The sequence below is a fragment of the Rhineura floridana genome, chromosome 14 (assembly GCF_030035675.1).
Source record: "Rhineura floridana isolate rRhiFlo1 chromosome 14, rRhiFlo1.hap2, whole genome shotgun sequence".
In the NCBI taxonomy this organism is placed as follows: Eukaryota; Metazoa; Chordata; class Lepidosauria; order Squamata; family Rhineuridae; genus Rhineura; species Rhineura floridana.
This window is the reverse complement of record NC_084493.1, coordinates 2,445,590-2,467,818: the sequence shown is the minus strand read 5'-3', so window position 1 is coordinate 2,467,818 and position 22,229 is coordinate 2,445,590. Positions and strand designations below refer to the sequence as shown.

At 42.1% G+C, this 22,229-nt stretch overlaps 1 protein-coding gene across 6 annotated transcripts in view; it reads left to right on the top strand.

Annotated features, from left to right (window-relative positions):
* Positions 1-22,229, top strand: part of MAP2K5 (mitogen-activated protein kinase kinase 5) — a 142,777-nt gene that overhangs the window by 28,372 nt on the left and 92,176 nt on the right. For all 6 annotated transcript variants that reach the window (XM_061595526.1, XM_061595525.1, XM_061595530.1 and 3 more), the window contains exons 9-12: positions 12,312-12,351; positions 19,412-19,480; positions 19,567-19,648; positions 20,501-20,562. In XM_061595526.1, the coding sequence (XP_061451510.1) occupies positions 12,312-12,351; positions 19,412-19,480; positions 19,567-19,648; positions 20,501-20,562 (253 nt within the window). The remainder of the gene's footprint in view (positions 1-12,311; positions 12,352-19,411; positions 19,481-19,566; positions 19,649-20,500; positions 20,563-22,229) is intronic.

Genomic DNA, 22,229 nt, shown 5'->3' with positions numbered 1-22,229 from the left:
TGCCTAATCAGCTAATGAAATCTCTTGTGATCATCACAACATCTGATACCAAGTATAAATGGCTGTAGAAAGGGATTAGATGTACACATGGAGGATAGTTCAGTCCGCAGCTAGTAGCCAGATACTGTATAATCAACCTTTGGAACTCATTACCATTGCTTACTGCAATAGCCAGCCCACTAGCAAGGATTATGTGTATACATGGAGAATAGCAATATTGCTGGTTATTATCCATCCTCCATTTCATGTATCACAGTTGGTGCTTGGGGATGTATACCGCCATAATGCTCTGCTTATGAACCTTCCAAAGTGTCTTCTTGGTTACTGTTGGTAGATGAGATGCTGTTCTAGATGAATCATTTGACCAGCCCAATGCTAGATTCTTAACCACTGCATGGCACATCCCCACTTACTGCCTAGCTTTGCACTGGAGCTGTTTGTACCTCATCAGATGTATGGTTTTTGTTTTTATTTTTGTGTGGGGTTTTGCCCTTTAGGATAGATTTGTGTGATCTTCCTTAACCATTGTGGCGACTACAGCTGTCTTTTGAGAGCTTGACCATCTTTTTCAATATATGTGTATGGTACCTGTAGTTGCAAGAAAAGTTTGCTAATGGTGAAGTTGCCACCTCTTGAAATTCAGTGATCAGTAAATCATCTAATTGGTTTAAGATTTGGCAGCCTCCCCTGTTATTATATGGATGCATAAGGGCACTTGTTAAATCTTGCATCACTGCACAATTTGGGGAGCAGTTTCATCCTTTTGATGAGCTGTCCAGTTCTAATTGAGCAACTGCTTCAGAACAACTCTCAAAGAAGAGACTAAGGATTTGGATTTTCCGGTCTTCCCAAAATTCAGCCCTTTTGCTTAATGCTATTTGGTCTGGTTGAAAATTTAACCCTTTCAGATGAGTTTGCCTCTTTGAGCTGGGCTTATCTTGATGCATCTTGATACAAGCTGGTGGGTGGTGGGTAGGGGTGGGTGGTAGAGAGACATCAATCACTCCCTCCTGAAATACGAGTGGTCCCATCTGAACTGGCCTTCTGCTGGCTCTTGAGGATGAACCTGTTTACACCTCCTTGATCTCTTGACCTGAGACCCCTGTTGTAATTGCTCTGTTGTTTTCATGGGATTGTTTTACTGTGTATTTTAATTATGGATGTTTATATTTTAATGGCTGTCATGTTTTCTATATTTTTGTAAACTGCTTATAAGCCTTTATTGGCATTGAGTGATAAGTATATAAATAAATAAAATAGGCAGAAGCAGAGACGTGAAGGCCTGGAAAGAAAATGGGGGATGGGGAGGGTTCTTTTCCCCTTCAATTTTTACTTTTCCCCCCCTGGACCTTCACATCTCTAGGTAGAAACCAAAAAATGAGCCATGGCAAAGCTTCTTTCAGAACTGGGAGGTTATTCTATGGTTATTCATACAGCCTGAAAATAAGAGATGCATTCACCACATCATTGCAGTTGCACCTCTTCAGTTCCAACTAGCTTTGAAAGTAATGCATGTTTTATGTTGACAGCTCCCTCGATGCTCTCCCACTTTGATATGTGCTTGTCGCCCCTCTTAAAACAAAATCCTCACATGCACCCCAACGGGAACCTGATGTTGTGAACTCTCTCAGCCCTTTGCCTGTAGCAGCTGCCTACAGAAACTCTTATTAATGTTCAGGGTTAGAATAGCAATGAGGTGGCCTATTTGACAGGAAAGTCTTTATCTCCTGCATAGTGCAAAAGTTTAAGTCCCATAATGCAAGCATTCACACTTAATAGTCTGCAGTAGTGTATGAAAAATATCCCACTAGGAATTAAGATAAAACTTCAGAAGAAAAGCCCTGAGGGAATGATAAATATTTCTTCCAAGGAGAAGTGTTTTCCATATACAAGACACATGTTTTTGTTTTCTTGGCATTATAAGATTTTTTGGTTTTGTTTTTAAAGTGTTTTGAAACCACAACATGCTTTTAAAGTGATAGAATTCTATTCACTATGCTGTCATCGGAAAATATTACATTGTTAACTTGGTTTCACTCCAGCAGAGTATCTTTGGTGTGCATGTCTGTTCACTTGAGTTGGATTCACATGTTACATGGCACGTTATGCTACCCTCACAGACAGTGTTATTGTATTAAGTTCTCTCCCCTCAATCCAGCCTTTGCTAACCCAGTCCCTGCCAGATATTTTGGACTACAATTCCCATAGGTCCCAGTCAGCCCAGCCATATGATGCTAGGGCTGATGGGAGTTGTAGTCTAAAGCATCTCATGGGCACCAGGTTGGCAAAGGCTGCCTAATGTGTTATAGCACTTACAACCAGCCCCTTGCCCGCATCTTTGGCTAGTAGGGTTAGTGATGTTGCAGGGAGGGCAGGAGAATGCAACGCAGTGATTCTGTTTTCAGTGTCACCCCCTGTCCCATGTAACATGGTGCTCTGCCAATAGATGAAGAACTGTTTTCTTGGCCTGTTTAATGTGTTCACTGGTGAATATTATCTGTTGAAGTGCAGGACACAAGAAACCATTTAGGACCTTGTAAGCTTTATCAGAACAGTCGTTAGCTGTGGATGTTTATATTGGGATATTTCCTGGTATTGGGTGAAATGCTCCACTTATGAGACTGGGCTTAATTATATCCTGTACCGGATTATATTGTCTTGATTTGATTAATCGATTGGATTTCTTACCTGCCCTACATAAGGTCCCAGGATGGGTTACAGCAATATAAAAATACGATATTAAAAATAGGTTAAAACCATTTACAATTGGAAGAATAGGATCAGTCCTAAAATACATATATCAGGCCAGGATAAAGAGGTGTATCTTCAGCATACAAGAAAAGCTATGCAATGAAGGTGCTGGTGCACCTCTGTGTGGAGGAAGGATTCCGCAGTTTAGGGGCTGCCCAGAGAATGGCCTCTCCCAGCTACCCCCACTGCCCCCTAACTTCCAGAGGCAGTGGAACTATCGAGAGGGCCCCGTCTACCAGTCTTAATCCCCAAAAGGGTCTGTAGGGAAGGCAGGGTCTTTCATATATTTGGCCTTTAAACACTAGTGTGAGCACCATGAATTGTGTTATAGCAGAAGCCAAATTGAAATTACCCCATTTGAAAGCTTACAGGTGGGTGAATTCTCTCTGGTTACAGGCAGCCACACATACTGCATTGGAGGCAATTGATGATCATTTTGTCAAATAAAATGAATTACAAATACTTCTGCTGCTATGTTTTATATTTCCCGGCTGCCAGCTTCCCACACGTTTCTGAAATGTGTGCACCTCATATTGATTTGTAACTGAAGTACAACTGTGTGTGTGTCTGTTCCTAAAACCCTGCACTGAGTCATAGCCATTATGGCAATGAAATATTACTTGCATTTCACAAACAAGAAGGAACGTTTCAGGTCGCTGAGCAGGAGCGTTCAGTTCTGTTTCCAGGTGAACTAACTATTATTGAAATAGTTTATGGAGATTGAGGTATTGATCACTTTCATGCTAACCGTGGCTTAAGGGAAGAGTGAGAGATGGGAGGGGTGTTTGTGCTTTTTGGAAGACACCAATTCACTGGAGTATGTGTAGATGTGTTTGTGTGTGCATTTGTGTGTCTGTAGGGTTTTTACTGCCTCTGTAGCTTTATTGCTGGAAGAGAAAGAGGGTATCTTTGCTTCATTTTTATGACAATATAATTATACTTCAGAAATGCACTTGATTACTCTGTGCAGCAAAATTGTTCCAGTGCATTGCCTAGGCCAATACTGCTATACAAACAACTTGTCAGTCAATTGAGTTGGGTTTTAAAAAAAAAGAATCAATACTCTTATAGCAATATTTCTGGAGAGAACTTGCTGAATCCCATTTTTTTGTCCTTCCGTTTTGTTTGTTTAAAGAAAAGGTGGTTTATAGCTCTTAGCTTTCTGTTAAGTTTATTTTCTCCCATTTTCATAACTAAGGGATGGTAAGCATTTAGAGCTTGGCACCCGGAACTTAAGCGCTCCTCTGAGTTTCAGGAAGCCCTGGACAAAACTGCTTAGGCAGCAGAGCTACTATGAGGCATGTTTCAGCATATGATCGGTTTGTCTGAATGTTCCTTGGGTGTCACAATTTCCTACCTCCCTATCCCAACTGTTGTATTTAGTAGAACTCTCTCCACCACAGACTGAGTTTCCTCTCCCTTGCTCACAGCAGCCAGTGATGAGAACTGCCAGACCTATGAAATCCTAATACATTGTGAACTGTACTTGATTTCCAGTTGAGTTGTTTCTAGAATTCAATCAAATGTAGTTATATGCTATGGATTTATTACTCTACCTAATTTAAACTGGACATTTTATCTTATTTCCCCCATAAATATTTGCTAAAAGCAGGTATGATGGAGCATACTGGGTCCTGTGTATATATTCGAAAATGTTTGTATACAGCAGCATCTTGGGTATTTACTTAAATTGCTTTTTTGAAAAATAATTCACTGGAAAGGCCAAGCAGCACTGAACGTGGGTTTGTCTCCTGCCACAATTTTTAGTTCCATTGCTGATTTATAGAGCTCTGAGAAATCACTTTCCCCCCCCAAAAAAATTGCTTTCTTGTTTCCAGTGAAATATGTTAACAATGTGATTTATAATACACAACACCCTTTGTAGCATTCGTGGCTGAGTAGAAACAGCACTGAATTATTTAGAACAAAAACACCTTATTAGTATCATATAAAACTGTGTCACTGGTAAATAACATATTATATTTCTCACTTGAATCTCATCATTTAAACTTCCAAAAGGTTAGAAGCTGCCTTATACTGAGTCAGACCATTGGTTCATCTAGCTCAGGTCCTCCACATATTTCTCCATGTAAACTCATATAGTATTGTGGCTTTAAGAACTTGGTTTAGATTTAAGAAGTGCCGTGCTGGATCAGACCAAAGATCAGTCAAGTCCAACTTCCCGTTTCCATCAGCAGCCAACCAGATTCCTCTGGGAACCTCGCAAGGCGGCCACGAAAGAGGCAACCCTCCCCAGCTGCCTGCTTGCATTTTGTTATTTGTAGATATACCACAGGGGTGAGGAACGCTTTTCGTCCTGAGGGCCACATTCTCTTCTGGGCAACCTTCCAGGGGCTACATGCCAGTGGTGGTGGGGGGCAGAGGCTAAAGTGGGTGGAGCAATGAATGTAAATTTTGCCTTAGTACAGTATTCTACGCACACTTGACTACACCCCTCTCTGTGTTCCCTCCAGGGAAGCAAGAGGCATGATCTCAGTTGAAGGACACATTCCAGCCAGACGAAAGCACTTCAGGAGGGTGCAAAGTGGGACTGGCGAGGGCTGTGGCCTGAGAGAAGGGCTGGGGAGAGTCCTGAGGGACCAGATAAGAGAGACTTGGAGGGACAAAGGTGGCTCCTGAGCATGGGGTTCTCCACTCTAGTATAATGTCCTATTTAGTGATCAGGGCCAGGAAAGTGCTCTTCACAAGCCTGTGTTCCTTGCAGGGAGGGGGAAATCCCCATGGACTCTGGCTACTGAAGGTCCTAAAAATACTTCCTAAAATCAGAAGGGAGGACTCTTCTTTGTGTCCCACCTCAAGTGGAAGCACATTTTGAGTGGGATGAGAGAGAAGGGGACGCCTTAGTGGAAGGCCTTGCCTCGCGAAGTATGTTTGGTCCCTTCTCTCGCTGTTTTTCATCAGTCATTGAAGACCATTTTATTCTGGCAGGCTTTCATTGTATGCGGCAGATGATGTGTTTATGCTTGGTTTTAACTGCTGTTCCTGCCTCCTCGGTTGGCTATTTTTTAATGTTGCTGTTGTTTTTGTGAAATTGCCATTTGAAACATTAGCCATCCCGAGTGGCACTTTTGCACCAGAAGGGTGAGATATAAATGTTTCAATAAAATAAATATTAGAAGGATGTTTTATGTATATAACCACCACAAGATGTGGTGATACCCACCAGCTTAGGTGATTTGGGGGGAAAAGGATTAGGCAGATTGGTGGAGGATTGGCCTATCAATAAACTATAAGCCATGATATCTAAATGGAGCCTCCATGTTCAGGGGCAGTATGCTCTGTGCATCAGCTGCTAGGGACAAATCACAGAGAAAGGCACATTGCCTTCATGCCCTGCTTGTGAGCTTACCAGAGGCACCCAGATGGTTGTGACTGGAACAGAAGGCTGAGCTTTGATGTACCTTTCGGGTCTGATCTTCTTATACTGGCCTGTTCTTAAGCAGGCTTAACAAATGTAGTGCACAAGTAGCCCTACTATATTTTTTTTGTTTCAGTCACTGAAGCATCAGTCTATTTCCCCCCCACAAGGTATTGCCTGTTTGTCTGTCTCGCTCTCCTCTTGTCTGTTTTTCCCCTCTCACATTCATCTGATGATTGCTGTGACTATAGCTGGGCTACAGCCCCACCAAATTCCTGTGGACAATCGTTACAGGTTAACCGAGACTGACCGGTGATTGCAGTTCACTTCTTCCCGTTGACCCCAGCCGTTGGCTGCCTGGCTTATAAAATCTGTTATGCACTAAAGTGCATAAAATAAAGATGAAGTGCCTCCTCCCAGCCTTGACAAAAAAACGTTCCTTCTGCTGAACTGGCGCTGCAGCGAAAGTAAATAAATGAATGGACAGCAATCACAGCCTAGTTGATGAAACTGTTCAATTAAAGCACAGACATTTACATGGTGTAATTTCCCTAAATTGCCAATGAGCCCCTTTAGACACAACCAGTGTTCAAATTGATTTCAGCATTGATTTTGGCTGAAGCTGATAAATTTCTGCTTGTTAGTTAAAGTAATTTTGCAGAAGACTTTGTACTACGGTATTGAAGTGTTCATTTAGCTGATGGTTAAAAGAGGAGTTATTTACCGAGGGCTGCACTGTTGTTCTGAGATGGAGCAATTCCCCAATCATCTTTTACTTTTACTTTTAATTTTTTAAGCTTCAGTATCCCAATCAATAGGTGACTGAAACTGATTAAAACTTATCCAACCAGCTGCCTAGGGCAGTTTAATTAGAAACTGGTTGATTCTTAAATTAAACTTGTTTTTTCACACTGTGTACTCATCCTTCCGAATATTCAGCAAAAAGTTAAGTTGTTTTTGATTAAAAATAAGCCAGGTATTTTTGGTAAGGAACAGAAGAAGCCCTAGTGCTGTAGTAGGAGATAGGATTCAATACTGTTGACTTGTTTGAGCTCTATTAAGGTTAGGCGAAGAACAGTCCCATGGATTGGTCTTTAATAACCTGTATCTTGGCTGGCTGTCTTCCCATGTAAAACAAGCAAGAAGTAGTTGCTTTCTTTTGCAACAAGACCTTTTTTGGGGGGGGAGGTGCATGCCCACCTGTCAGTAACACACATAATCCCTTTTCTAAAACAGCCACGCTGGTTGCCAGTTCATTTCCAGGCCCAATTGAAGTTGCTGGCATTGAGCCCTAAACAATTTAGGCCCCAAACACCTGGGTTTATTTATTTATTTATTTATTATCCACCCTTTCCCCTAGGGGTGGTTACAACCATTTAAAACTACGTAATTAAAAACAACGAAGCTACTTAGATTGGCTCCTTCCTTGCAGACCCTCTTAGGTATTAAGATCAGCAGAGGCGGCGGGAGGTCCAAGGGCTGGCAGCCCCTAAGCTGTGGCTTTCCCTCTATGCAGTGCTGTGTCGGGTACCTTTGTTGTGTAGCTTTACACACTGTGGTGTGGTAGTTAAGAGTGTTGGACTGGGACCTGGGAGACCAGGGTTCAAATCCCCATTTGATCATGAAACTTGCTGGGTGACCTTGGGCCAGTCACAGTCTCTCAGCCTAAACTGCCTCACGAGGTTGTTGTGGGGATAAAATGGAGAGGGAGAAGGACCATGTACACCACCTTGAGCTCCTTGGAGGAAAGGTGGGATATAAATGTAATAAAATAAAATGATTTTAATAGAGTATTTTACTGCTTTAACCTCTCCCAGAACTTTACAGCGGATGGCTACAAAATCCAATCAATCAATCAATCATCAATCAATGGAACACATTCAGAAATGTGGTGTCTCCCCACACACACACACACACCGGCAGCCTGAAATGGTACAGTCTATTCTAACTGCCGCCCTTCCAAAAATTTTGTAACTGGTCTTGAATCATTGGAAGAGTTTTAGAGGCACACAGTCTGTGGACCAGGGCTTGCCTTCAAGTTAATAATGAATCATTTTGTGGTCATCATTCAAGCATCTGCGGTGGGATTTCAGACAGAAGGAAGGCTGGCATAGATGGTTGCTTTGAATGAGCAGAGTCCCAATAAGAGCTGTTCTTTACTAGCATTGCTCACTTCTGAATATCCTCTTTTTAACAGCCAGCAAGTCAGGCTAATGGGCTTGCCTATTACAGAAGGCAACAACTGTCAAAGTGCTAATTTCCTGGAAGCCATCTGAATCTTTTCCTTTTTAGATGGCTGTTTCGGTATGTGAAAATATCATCATTAAAACTCCCAAACTCTGGCCATTAGCACAGAACAGAGTGCTCAGTCTAGAGCAAACAAACGCACAAACACACACAGAGGCCTGGAACTAAATCTGCATGTGATTTTGCTGTGTGTTGTCTACAGCTAGTGACCACCCTAGCCTTGCACAATGCTTACTGTTGAGAGAAAATGAGCTTCCCATGCATGAGGATGTGATGAATTGTTTCCCCCTCTTCTTTCATTTTTGGTGGCACAGTCCTCCATCTTCTTTTCATCCAGGAGCTTTTGAGCACTGAAGGCTATCATTGAGTAATGTATTATGGAGCCAAGTCAACAGCTGCCTTGCAGTCATGTTGCATCCAAAATAAGAGGGTGGAGATGGTTTTTAGAGGCATCTTTTCTTCCAGCAGGCTTTCTGAGCTGCCAGCTTGTGCATTTAGTCCTTCTCCCTTTTTGAGCAGCCCATGGCATAGCACCTATATTGGACTGTTTTCCCTATTTGGTGTTTAGTTCAGTTGCAGAGCACCTGGTTTCCATGCACAAGGCCCCAGGTCCAATCCCTGCCATCTCCAAGTAAGACTGGGAGAAAACTCTGTCGGAAACCCTGGGGAGCCACTGCCAGTCAGTGTAGACGACACTGAGCTATATGGACCAACCTTGACTCAGTATTAGGTAGCTTCTTACATTTCCTTTGACTGCTGTTGCACTCCTCTCCTGCTTGTGGGCTTCCCTTTGGGGCATCTGGTTAGCCACTGTGCGAACGGGATGCTCAAGTCGATGGGCCCTTGGCCTGATCCAACATAGGTTCTATATACTCTGCAAATCTCCATTCACCCTTGCATACCTGCTAGTGCTTCCTGTCCCATAAAGAGGAAGCAAGAGAAGCCCTATAGCTTCAGCCAGGAAGGGGGAAACTATGGTAATGGAGAGCCCTCTTCTGTGGGTCATCTTTTGTACCTGGAACATGCCGGTCCCAAGAGGCACCCATCACTTTCAGTACATCACTGTGCTGGGAACTTGCAGGATTCTGAAGAAAACAGTTCCAGGTTGGTTGGATTTTCTCTCTCTGTAGAAGCTGTCAACATTCATGGGCTTCAGTGTAGGATTTTCAGTGTAAACAATAGAAGTAAATAGCTCTTGAAAGCTTTTTCTTTTGCCTGCTGGGATCATTGTTCTGGTTCCCTTCCTCCCCTACCCCCAAATCACTGATGATCTCACTACTCTCTTTCTTTCTCTCTCTCTCCCTCTGTAAAACCCCTTTCATCAGGACCATTGGGGAAAATTTGGAAGGTTTTGTGCTCAAGTGGAGGAGGGGTGCGCGCGTGCCTGCCTCTGATCACATACCGTGCGTTACTGTGCCCAAAATAGCTATCTTACCAGGTCTGGGCACATTGCCTTCTCAGAGCTCCCTGCAGGGAAGCGTTTGATTTTCCAAGTGGTAGAAGCTCAGAGTTATGCGAAATGGACTTGGCCCACACCAGTCCCTTCAGGGTTTCAAATGTCTGGGGATATGGTTAATAGTCAAGGTTAATAAAATATTTGACACAATTGTGCTGGTCCTGCTTAAAAGCTGTTCTTTGTAAATGGATATGGAAGCTTCAGAGTAATGAACACAAATAGGTAACATTCAGCACTAGAGTTTTGCATTTTGTTTTCCTGGTGGGGAGATGTCAAAAAGGCAGCAACTGGCACTTTGTCTTTGCTGTGGTCTGTTTAAATGGGGTAGGAATATCGAATGTGGTCTTGCAGAGGATTTAAATGACTGCTTCAGCCATTAAATATTATTTGGAAGAAAGAAAACTGCCAATTTTTACCATTTGTTTAATCTTTTCAATTGGGTGAGTGGAAAAGGGGTTAAAAGTGACTGATGTGATGAATCAGAGATGATGAATCAATGCTGTTCTAATTTATAAATAATACTTTTTTGGGGGGAGGATGACTTATTTGTATCCCACACTGTTCTGCAAGATTTTCAGCACCCTGTTAATTGATCAAAAACATTTAGTTGGAAAATAGATTATAGCACTGAATTTTCTCAAGTGATAATATATTTTGAGGATATAAATTTTGACCAAGTCATGTATTGTTTAAGAGAGCTATCTTAAAGATATTGACCTAGATCCAGAAAATTGCTGCCTTCTGATACTTCCTGCCCCAGTGGGGAAATAACTGCATGGAGCAGCTCTGTCCCCCCCCCCCATTTGTTTGACCATAGGGAGAAGATTGGCACATACGCTCCTTGGGGTATGTGTCTCTTTTCCCCTATATTTCAAGAAATGGAAGAGTCGCTGGGTGCAGAAGCTCTGCGTGTGCCCTATGTGTAGCCCTGAATCAGGGTTGTTAACTGGATCAGGGTAGTAAGTACATACTTTAAATGACCAATGTCAATCTGTAGTTCTACTTAGTATTCATGGCGGGGGGGGGGGATGTTTTTCCAGCAAACTCATTGGGACAGGTAATTACTGCAGCAGCTACAGCCTAATTTGAAGTGTTAGCTGTTAATTAAAACACTGCCGAGGTGTCCGGTTTTCTTTTGGTGTAACCAAAGCTCCCATTCAGACTCCATTAATCACTTTACAGTTAATGTGCTGGAGGAGGTCAAGACAATTGAGATGCCATGGCGGTCAGGAGTAAACAAATTTCCTTTCTTCCAGGTAGCGTGGCACTTGCAGAAGCCAAGGGGATGCTCTGCCCCTGTGGGCACTGTATCTGTTTTGTGATCTGTTTCTCAATGATAATTAAAAGTTAAATTGTTACTATCAGTGCTCTGTAAACCAAACCAGGTACTTGCTCTTTACTGGAAATTTAACCCAAACTTCCACGGATGAATTGGCGTGCATCATAATTAAATCATCAAGTCTTTCATTTTAATTCACTTGGAAACAAGAGACCAGCCCCCCTCCCCACTCCTCTCATGGAAGAAGAAGAAGGGGGGGGGATCAGTTTTCTTGACAAGCTAATTAAGTTGCCAAACTGCCCGGCACAATACATATTAAACTAACAGACGTTAAGCATGCTATCTCAGATGCTTGTTTTCTTATCGTTTCTGCTGATCTGAAAGTCAAAATGTTCTGCCATTGTTGGTTCATCAATAGTTACTTCATGGATCACCTTCTCCTCTTTGGTTTATTGACTGTGCCTTCTGCTGTCAGTCTTTCAATTATCACCTAAGTGGATATTCTTCTTTTCGGCACTTAAATGTTTTTCTTCAAGTATAGTTAGGATTTACATAAAACGCTGCTAAAATGTTATTTGTGCTTGCAAATAAGAAATCGCATCTCTGATGCATGCTTTTTAAAGGGATGTCATTTTTGTAAGTTAAAAATGAAATAATAGAAACACAGAGTTTTGAGTGTGATTGTTTTGTATTGTGCTATATAATAAAAATATGAACGTTTCCAAGTGGAGGCACTAAGGCTGCATGCAGTCCACTGGCCCTTGAGGTTGGGGAGCCTCCTTGCACTTTATAATGAGGCTGAGTCATTCCTTTGGTCAGTCTTGCACACTTTGTGTCCTGCCAAGCCAAACACAGCCCATGATATCCACACCACACATTCCTCTTTTGTTGCAGTCGCAGGCAGGCAGCAACAATAGGAGGCTTATTCTGCTTTTATTGGACCACATTACGCAGTCAGTGGGTTGTGTTCAATTGGCAAATCACAAGTTATGCAAGATTTGAGTTCTCAGAGTGGAAGGAGATCTTCAGATGGTTCCTTCATAGAAACTACAGTCTGTGATGTGTATCGCCCCAATTAACAAGTTGCTCAAGAATAGCATTAGCTGCAAGCCTGAACTGATGTACTTCACAAATCTAAAAAATGGATGTGATTTCCCCCCTCTAATTTGAACTGACGTCTTCTTCTTTTCTGGATGCAGAGCTAACCATGTCCCCAGTGGGAAAATACTAGCCGTAAAGGTATGTTCTTTCACAAATATACTTTTTAAAAAATTATTTCCCCTAACCACCAAATTCTTCTTTCTGTGATGGATTTAATTTGTCTTATTGCATAAATATAAATTTCCAGGCCATAGCACAAAAAGCACCACAGAGTACATTTTTATCCAGTGATGAACTATATAGCACCACCACACTCTCAGCTCCTTTTTCTGATCACACAAATAGTCTTGAGAGGAATTTGCATGCACTGGAAAAATATACATTTTTTCCAGTGCATGCAAGTCCCTCTCAAGACTACTTGTTCTGTGACCAGTGAACTGCCAGCTGTCAATCAGAAAATCTTGGATAATGGTGGTGGCCAGGCCTGTTGGGCCTGCTTGTCCATTCTGTTGATGAGGCCTTCAGTGTTCCTGGAGCATGTTCTTGCATGCTTTCTTCAGCTTCCTTATAAAATGGGTCTTCTCTCAACTGCATCTCCTCAAAAACCTTCTCTTCTACTAATAAGACTTTTGAATGTTCTGGGAGAACAACAAAATTCTCTTTAAAGTTGCTTTCAATTAGATCAGCCTTCGCCAACCTGATGCCCTCCAGATGTCTTTGATTACATCTCCCATTAGCCCCAGTGAACACAGCCATTGTAGTCCAAAACATCTTGGAGGGAACTATGTTGTTGAAGGCTGTGCTAGATTAATTGCATTGAATTCCTTTTTGGAACGCATAGCTTATTTGCTGGAAGAATTAACCCTAGTTCTTCTCTTAAGTAATAATGATTTCACACCAAATACTGCCCTGATTTGGAACTCGCTCCTATTACATATCAGACAGGCACTGCCTCTATTGTCTTTTTGGTACTTATTGAAGACCTTTCCTTTCCTTCAAGCTTGAAGTGGAATTTTTTATCCACGTCTGTATCTGTCTTGGTTTTGAAATTGTTCTTAGGTATATTTTTATTGTTGAATCAATTTGGGATATTTTATGGGAAGTGATTAATAAATGAAATAAATAAAATAATATATGCTTTATTCAAAGACTTTCAGTGATAGTAGATCAAGGTTTAGGATGTGGTGCAATGATTGCAGCAATTACCGTTGTCCCTTTGTTGCACAGGTGTAGCGGCTTGAAGGTAAAGGATCACCCCAGCCATTCATGGGATTGTGAGGATAGGTGGCTTGGAGGCAAAGCAGGTGCTGACTACTGTGAGAGCCAGTCAATACTGTCAAGGCAAACACTCAGGCCAGAAGGCTGGTGAGCAGGCCAGCTGACGAGCAGAGGTGAACAACCTGAGAGCAGTTTGCTCTTTTCCTTGGGCAACAAGTGCGTAGACAGAGGACCCAGAGTATAGGACAAGAAGGAATCTCATTGGACTCGTGTCACCTGATGGTAGGGGTGGCATATAAATGCAGTGGAGAGCAGGGCCAACAGCTCTCCACTATGGCAAGTCATCCCGCTGACTCAGAGTACAAGATGCCTTGGGCCTCTGGCATCGAAACCAAGTGGAGACTTACAGTGCTTTACCCTGGGCACAGGGATGCATTTGAATTGTTGCTTCAGGTGTGACAATGTCTTGAGACTCCTTTTGTGGGCAGAAGGAGAAGAGATGGAAAAAGGAGAGAGCTGAGCAGTTCATATTCTCCCCCCTCATCCAGTGCTTCAAAACTTTCTCCTTTTATTTAAAAAAGGGAGGGGATCCGTGTGAATTAGATGTGCAAGAAATAAGAGTGAAAGGAAACAAAACTCCTGCTTTGTGGGCTCAGATCTTCTCAAAGCCTTTCCATCAGCTGGTGCCTGTGAAACCTGCTAGATTTCCTTATTCCGAAAAAACTTCCTGTTAGAGCGGTACAACAATGGAACCAATTACCTAGAGAGGTGGTCGGCTGTCCGACACTGGAGGAATTCAAGAGGCAGCTGGACAGCCACCTGTCGGGTCTGCTTTAATTTGGATTCCTGCATAGAGCAGGGGGTTGACTTGATGGCATTATAGGCCCCTTCCAACTCTATACTTCTCTGATTCTATGAGCTTTCCTCTCTCCTGTGGGGAGCCACACAGTTGAGGAAACTGCAGCCTGTCCCTTGTATTGAATATGTGGTGGCTGTGTGCTGTTCTGCAACTACTGCGAGTTTTCCATGCTCTTAACCTAGCATTTAAATGGTCCATTTGATTAATCATTTGTATACTGACTATCGTACTCCCAAATTTCCTCTGAGTTGTACATACTGTAAAAGACAATTATGTCACCGCAGATTAAATAAGTGAATTAAAATGGAGTTGCAGCTTAATTTGACCTGTGATTTTGCTCTCGCTCCCTTTAGTGGCACGCACACCATTCCAGCAAATAGATGAAGTCATCCATGACAGCCGGTGATGAATTGCCATTGCTATACTGTATATTTTAATAGCCTCTCACTAATTTAAATTGAGCACCGAGTAAATTATAATTCAGTCACTTGACTGCTTGTATTTAACTTGACAACTCATCCTTATTTGTCCTGGAGGTGTAGGAGAGCAGTGGAGAAAATGGGCTCAGGTATTTCGCGTAGGGTTAACCCTTTCCCCTTGAAGTGTTCCATCTCAAAGCCACCATAGATAGGAACTTGATTGCTGTTTCTGTTGCTACTGCTATTTAACACAAGGTGGGGGAATAATTTTCGAGCTGGGTGGCACCTTTTCCCATTTTAAATTGGGAAATAGGGTACCCTTGAAACTTATGGACATATCCCCTGACCCTGTTCCTTCCTTACAGCCCCTCTTCCTGACACACTCCCATACAAACTCCCATATTAATAAATATTAGGAGCCTGAAAACAGTGACACATCCAAGCACTCAATTTTCCATTTCGGTATTGTAAATGTAGATCTGTAGGTGTTTCGGAGCTCGGGTATACAGTGCAATTCTAACCATGCCTACTCAGAAGCCAGGCCTATCGAATTCAGTGGGGCTTACTCCTGGATAAGTAAGGTTAGGACTGCAGTTTCAGTCAGTTATCCAACAGCCAAATCCTAGACAACTTCACCATAATTTTGTGTTCTCAGGATGACCAACAAAGTAACAAGAAGCAAATTACAATTTAAAATAATTAATAATAATAATAATAATAATAATAATAATAATAATAAAAACACAGCAAGCAAATAGCAGCAGCCCATTAAAATGGATAGCAAAATCAAACTGCTCTGTGAAATGCTTGCATCCGTAGTTCTTAAAAGCCTGGGAAACAGAAGCATGTTTGCCTGGTGCCTAAATTATAGCAGCAAGGGCTCAAGGTGGGCTTCCTTGGGGAAGGTGTTCCACAGCTTTACTTTGAGTAACCCTCAGTGAGCTGAGAGGAACTTGCATCATGCTGAAATCAGTGGATTCCTGTGGGCCTGACTTCATATGGTATCAGGCAGCAATTTGAATCCCCGGCAGTTTCCTATCATCCCCTAAATCAGAGTTGGGTTGCTGGTGCTTCAAGGTTGCATGTGGCCCTCTGCCTAATTTCCAGCAAGTGCCAGGAGTGTGGAAGGAAAGGAGGAGGGTGGGACGGGAACAAAATTGGGAGGAATGCCAAAACGGGCGTGGGGGGGACAGTCCTCCGCACACAATCGAGTCAGACCTCTGGCAAGAACAATCTTGATCTCCCTGAGCAGGGAGAGAGAAGCTATTGATGAGAGAGAGAGATGCTGGCCCTGCCCATCTTGGGCTCTGGTCCTACCCACTGCCAGCATGCAGCCCCTGAGGAAATATGGGCCTTGCCTCTGTCCTAAAAAATAATTGTGGCTAAGACCAGAGTGATGAATCAGCCACCGCTACTATTTTGGACTTAGTTCAGGCAAAACGGAAGCTCCTTAAAATTGCATGGTGGATGTTCCACATGGCATGCCATGGCCACTCTCTTTCGCAGTGGTGTCTACTGATATTGTGTGGTGGGAGCCAATCCTTGTGGTGCTCAGGAACACATTGCTGTGTGGAGCAGTTGCCATTAGGAATGCAGTTTTGAGTAGCAGCCACATGGCAGCCATTTTGTATGAAGCAGGACTTAGTCCATTCCATTCTTAAAAATCAATGTGCCTGTAATTCACAGCAGCTGAGGGACTTTCTTCATTTCATGTCTTCGCTGATGCAGCATTTGCCATCCGTGACACTGAATCTAGTCAATATTCAGCTAAAGCTTTTGCAATGGCGAAAGCCTGGTTTCAAGCAGGGTTTTAACAACTGCGAAGGCAATCTCTTTTAGATATGATAGAGGGTTAAATTTTGTTGTTGTTTTAGTGGGCAAAATTGATATACTGTTCCAGCAGGTTACTTTGTTTTAAGCTTTCCACCCTGGAAAAAAAATGTAAGTGAATATTGTTGCCAAATGACTATTGATCTGGAGAAATGTGTTAAATGTTTTCTTGGCAGCTTTTCTATTACAGTTACAATTTAGTTTAGTGAGAGCTTTTATAAATAACCCTAAAGCAAATTCTTGATAGAAACTGGTTGTGCTCTTTCCCCCCGGTTTAGACAGACATCAATACTGTAAAATGTAGGTTTGGAAATGAGCTCCTTTGTGTGTGGTATGTGTGTATTTCTGAGACTGGCAGCCATGTTGTTTTTCATTGGCAACCCCATGAATTGTTGGTTGTGTTAATTCTGCAAAGCATTCTTGAGCCTCCAAGAACTACCCAAATCTTTGGGAGGATGGGGTGGCGGTGGTGGTGATGATGATGATTGGGTTGGATCCAATGTAGTGCTAAGTTAAAGTCACTTAGTGATCTAGTTGTTCCACTGGCAAAATGTTTTGCATCAGCAGATGCAATAGTATCATTTAACAACAACATTTAGGAATAGCGTCCCATGAAACACCCTGAAGTGATTAAAAATAAAAACATCAATAGTGAAAACATACAAAAACAATTTCAAATTCAATACAGACTGTGATAAAATCTCTACTTAAAAGGCTTGTTGGAAAAGGAAGGTCTTCAGTTGGTGCCAAAAAGACAGTTGAAATGCCACATGTCTGATAAGTAATGGAAGGAAGTTCCAAAAGGTAGGTACTGTCAAACGAAGGGTCCAGTACCTATATTGTACAGAACGGACCTCATTCATTATTATTTCACCTATGAATCACTTCCCATGAGGCACCCGAAAGCAATTTACAATATATAAATGAAGCTCAATCCAGACAAGACTGAGATGCTGTTAGTAAATGGATCCCCTGACCAGTTGGATGTTCGACCTGTTCTGGATGAGGTTACACTCCCCCTGAAGGAGCAGGTGCGTAGCTTTGGAGTGCTGTTGGACCCGTCCTTGTCTCTTGAGGCGCAGGTGGCCTCGGTGGCACGGAGTGCTTTTTACCAACTTAGGCTGGTGGCCCAGCTACGCCTGTATCTAGACAGGGAACATCTTTCTACAGTTGTCCATGCTCTGGTAACCTCGAGATTGGACTACTGTAACGCACTATACGTGGGGCTGCCCTTGAAGACGGTTCGGAAACTGCAGCTTGTGCAGAATGCAGTGGCCAGATTAATAACCGGGACCAAGCGGTCGGAACATGTGACACCAATTCTGGCCGTCTTGCACTGGCTGCCTATACGTTTCCGGGCCCAATTCAAGGTGCTGGTTTTGACCTATAAAGCCTTACACGGCACGGGCCCACAATACCTGGTGGAACGTCTCTCCTGATATGAACCTACCCGTGCACTACGCTCAACATCGAAGGCCCTCCTCAGGGTGCCTACTCAGAAAGACACCCGGAAGGCGACTATAAGAAAGAGGGCCTTCTCGGTAGCGGCCCCCGAACTATGGAACACCCTTCCTGCCGAGGTACGCCTGGCACCTACTTTACTATCCTTTCGGCGCCAGGTGAAAACCTTCCTCTTTGCCCAGGCATTTTAATATTTTTTAATATTTTTAACATTCTAGTATTTCAGTATTTGTATTTAATGTTGTATTTGTTAGTTATATGTTTTATTTGTTTGTTTAACTGTTGATTTGAGAATTAGATGGTTTTTTAATATTGAAATGTAAATATATATTTTTATTTGTTGTACACCGCCCTGAGAGCTTTGCTATGGGCGGTATAAAAATTGAATTAAATAAATAATAAATAAATAAATACAGGAGGCCCCCTCCTGCAGAGTGCATTGATCAAGCGGGTAAGTAAAAGACTATGTTTTAAGTACCCTGGTCTCAAGCTTCACTGGGCTTTGTACACTAGTACCAAAATTTTAAGTTCTTAAGCTTATCTAGGGTAGGGATTTTATGGGGTAAGCACTTGCTCCTCCTGAATGGGGGTGAAGGTGAGTTTTGCCATGAAATCTTGACCCCTCATGTATCCAGTCCTTTGGGAAAAGCCCACAGATCAGTGGTGGAGCATTTGCTTTTCATGCCGAAGTTCTTAGGTTCAATCCCCAGCATCTCCTGGTAAGGCTGGGAAAGATTTCTGTCTGAGAAACACAGAACTGCTGCCATTCAGTGTGGTCAAAGTTGAGCTACATGGACCATTGGCCTAACGTGGTATAAGGTAACTCCCTATGTTCCTTCGGTCATGATCCATGATAAAGTTGGCACTGTCTAGCAGTTGCAGAGTATGTACTTGGAGGCATTATGAGCCATACAATATATGTGGGTGTAAGTGAACTATGTAAGTTAAAGTAGAATATTTCTGCATTTTACAGCTCTAAATTTTTTTCTTGAATAAAACCATACCTTCATTAAATGTTTGTTGCCACTGCCAAGGGTCAGATAAAATTGATATAGTAGTTGCCCATTGACCATCCTTACTTATAGGGTGATTCAAATGGTACAGTGAAGGTAGATTTCAGCCTCTAACTAGTCAGGAGTGAGCTCTAGTTGTTAGTAGCCAAGATCCTGAGCGGTGTTGATTGTCACTTGAACGGCTCCTGTTTGTTAGCCACAAACTGTTGGTGGTAGCCAGTTGACTTTTTAGAAGTAGTGGGGCAGAAAGATGTGACACTTGAAAAATACATCATGCAATCTCCATCTGCCAGGCCAGGCATTAAGGGAAAAGAGCAGTAATAGGCTTGTGGATTGCCACAATGTTTACATGCATTATCTAATTTCTAGAAAGATAATATTCTGATGCTTACTTTTAGGTGATCCCTTTAGATATTACACTGGAACTTCGAAAGCAGATTATGTCGGAGTTAGAAATTCTTTATAAGGTATGGTTTCCTAGCATTTCTGTTTTAATTCTGCTTGTAGTTTGTCTTCAGCTTTAACAGCTTTTTTATTTCTCTCCTTTTCACAGTGTGATTCATCCTATATCATAGGGTTTTATGGTGCTTTTTTTGTAGAAAACAGGATTTCCCTTTGTACTGAATTCATGGATGGTGAGTGGTACGCTTGTATATTCTTGAAAAGCCTCGACTGTTTAAAAAAATATAATTGGGAAATCAATTTGAATGTTTGTGCACATCTTGCAGAAGCACAAAGCGATTCCCAGTACAGATGGTGCAAGATTTTTTTTTTAAAGGAGGCATTTTAAAAATAATAATAACCTTTCACAAGCCTTAACACATCAGGCAGGCGAGAGTCATGATTGCTTGATGTTAAGTAAGTTACATTTTCTTGAATGGAGCTGCATTGACGTTTTATTGAAAATTTAAATAGAAGTAAATGCTGGTTTATCTACGGCTTGATATTTTCAACTTCCATACAATCTGTCTTTACTGACAAAACAGCTGTTCCCACTTCTAATGTTTCAGTCGCCAACACAGATTTTCTGTTAAAGAAGCCTATTGGCTCACCCATTGTCCTTTGTGTTTCCAGCAAGCAGTTGGTTGGGAATAGCAAGATAAAAGAGTTTTAGTTCAACTGTGATATGGGGGGGGGGTGTTTTCCTTAGGAATTTAGCCCCAGTGTTCATCCAGTTATAAATGTCTCAGACGAACAAGGCAGATGAACCTGCACAGGTGACTCAAACAGTTGCTTGGGGTAGCAAGATATGCACCCCCATATCTCTTGCAATGCCACAAAGAATGCTGGAGCATTATTCCAGGATTGTGCATGCCTCTCAGATGATACAGTGCAGTGGGCCCTATGGACAAGCAAAGGAGACCAGTTGGGAATCTCACTTTGGCTATCACAGGCTTAATCCTTTATTCTGGAGTTATCATCTTTACAAGCAAGTTGCTCTCTGTTTTATTTGATATTATCTGAGTATATTTTGTTTGTTCCTGCAGGGGGCTCTTTGGATGTCTACAGAAAAATTCCAGAACACGTTCTGGGAAGAATAGCAGTAGCAGTGAGTACCTTAGGGTTTTGTTTTTAATGTAATAATATTAAATACTTAAGTACTTATCATAGCTGATATTTGTATACACAGTAGAAATAATATAAGAAGATGAGATGGGAGGAAAAACAAAAAAGCAACTCAGAGTCTTGGGGCACCTTGAAGGCAAACAATTTTATTATGGCATAAGTGTTTAAGGATTAGTTTACTTTGTTCCTTGCTGCAGTCCACAAAAGCTTATGCTATAACAAAATCTGTTAGTCTTCAACAGACCCTTAATTTTTTTTTCTTCCCTTAAAAGTTTTGTTTCAATAGAGATGTCTGGAAGTTCCCATTATAGTGCAATACTTGTTTTACTAATGTTAGGACATTCAAAACGCTCTAAACCAATTCTAAAGGCCACATTAAAGGACCACATTTTTCAAACAACCGCACAGTAACACCCAGAGGGCTCAAGGGTATGTTTGTTACTTGTTGTTCAATTCCATACCACTTGTATCATCTTAACATGTTCACCAAGAAATTTATGTTAAATTAATCTCATTGTCATCTGCAAATAATTTGCACTGTTGATTTGGATTCAGCTTCTCTGCGGGTTAAGTAATATATCAGATTGATTTTATAAAAATTATTTCACGTTACAGGCTATAGGGCAGGAGTAGCCAATGTGGTACCCTTTAGATGTGGTTGGACTACAACCCATCATCCCTGACTGTTGGCCATGCTGGTAGTGGCTGATGGAAGCTGGAGTCCAACAGCATCTGGAGGGTGCCATGTCAGCTATTCCTGGTGTAGGTCATCATTTCTTAATACCATTAATTAACATACATTTCCTCTGGGTACCTGTGATATGTCTTTCACAGATCTCTCTCCCATATTTGTTTTATTTCTTCCTAAAGGATCCACTGTTTGTATCAATAATAAAGCTGATCTCAACAGCCGTTTCATACCTATGCTAATTCAAACTGTCACCAGCATGCAGAATTTCATGCAGAGTTTCTATTTAGCTGCCATGGCTAATAGCCTTTGATCAGCCTTCCCAAGTCTGATGTCCGTCATGCTAACTGGGGCTGATGGGAGCTGTAGTTCAAAATATCTGGAGTGCACGTGCCCTTGATAGAACCATCATCGTTCATGAATTTGTGTTAACTTTGTTTAAAATTGTCTCAGCTCGTGGCCATCATCCTATTGCATGGTAGCAAATTCTTATGTTCACGAAGAGGTATGTGAAGAAGGCCCTTCCTTTTGGGAGTCCTTCATGTACTGCCACACAGCTTCTTGGGGTGGCTCCATATTCTACTGTTGTGACAGGGGGAGAAAAGTTCCACTCTATCCACCATAATTCTGTAAACCTTCACAATGCTTCTTTTTTCCTAAACTAGGTAGTCCCAGATATTAAGTTCTGCTCTTCCACAACATACACACATGCAGCATACATGTAGATACTGGAACTATTTTTCTCAGAAAATTGGCCATTATTCTGTTTGCATTTTCCTTCCTTTATTTATTGCATTTATATCCCCCCTTTCCTCCAAAGAGTTCCAGGTGGCACACGTGCTTCTCCCCCGCTCCATTTTATCTGCAGAGCAACCCTGTGAGATGTAGATTAGGCTGAGAGGCAGCGACGGGCTCAAGGTTCCCCAGTGAGCTTCGTGGTTGAGTGAGGATTTGAACCCCGG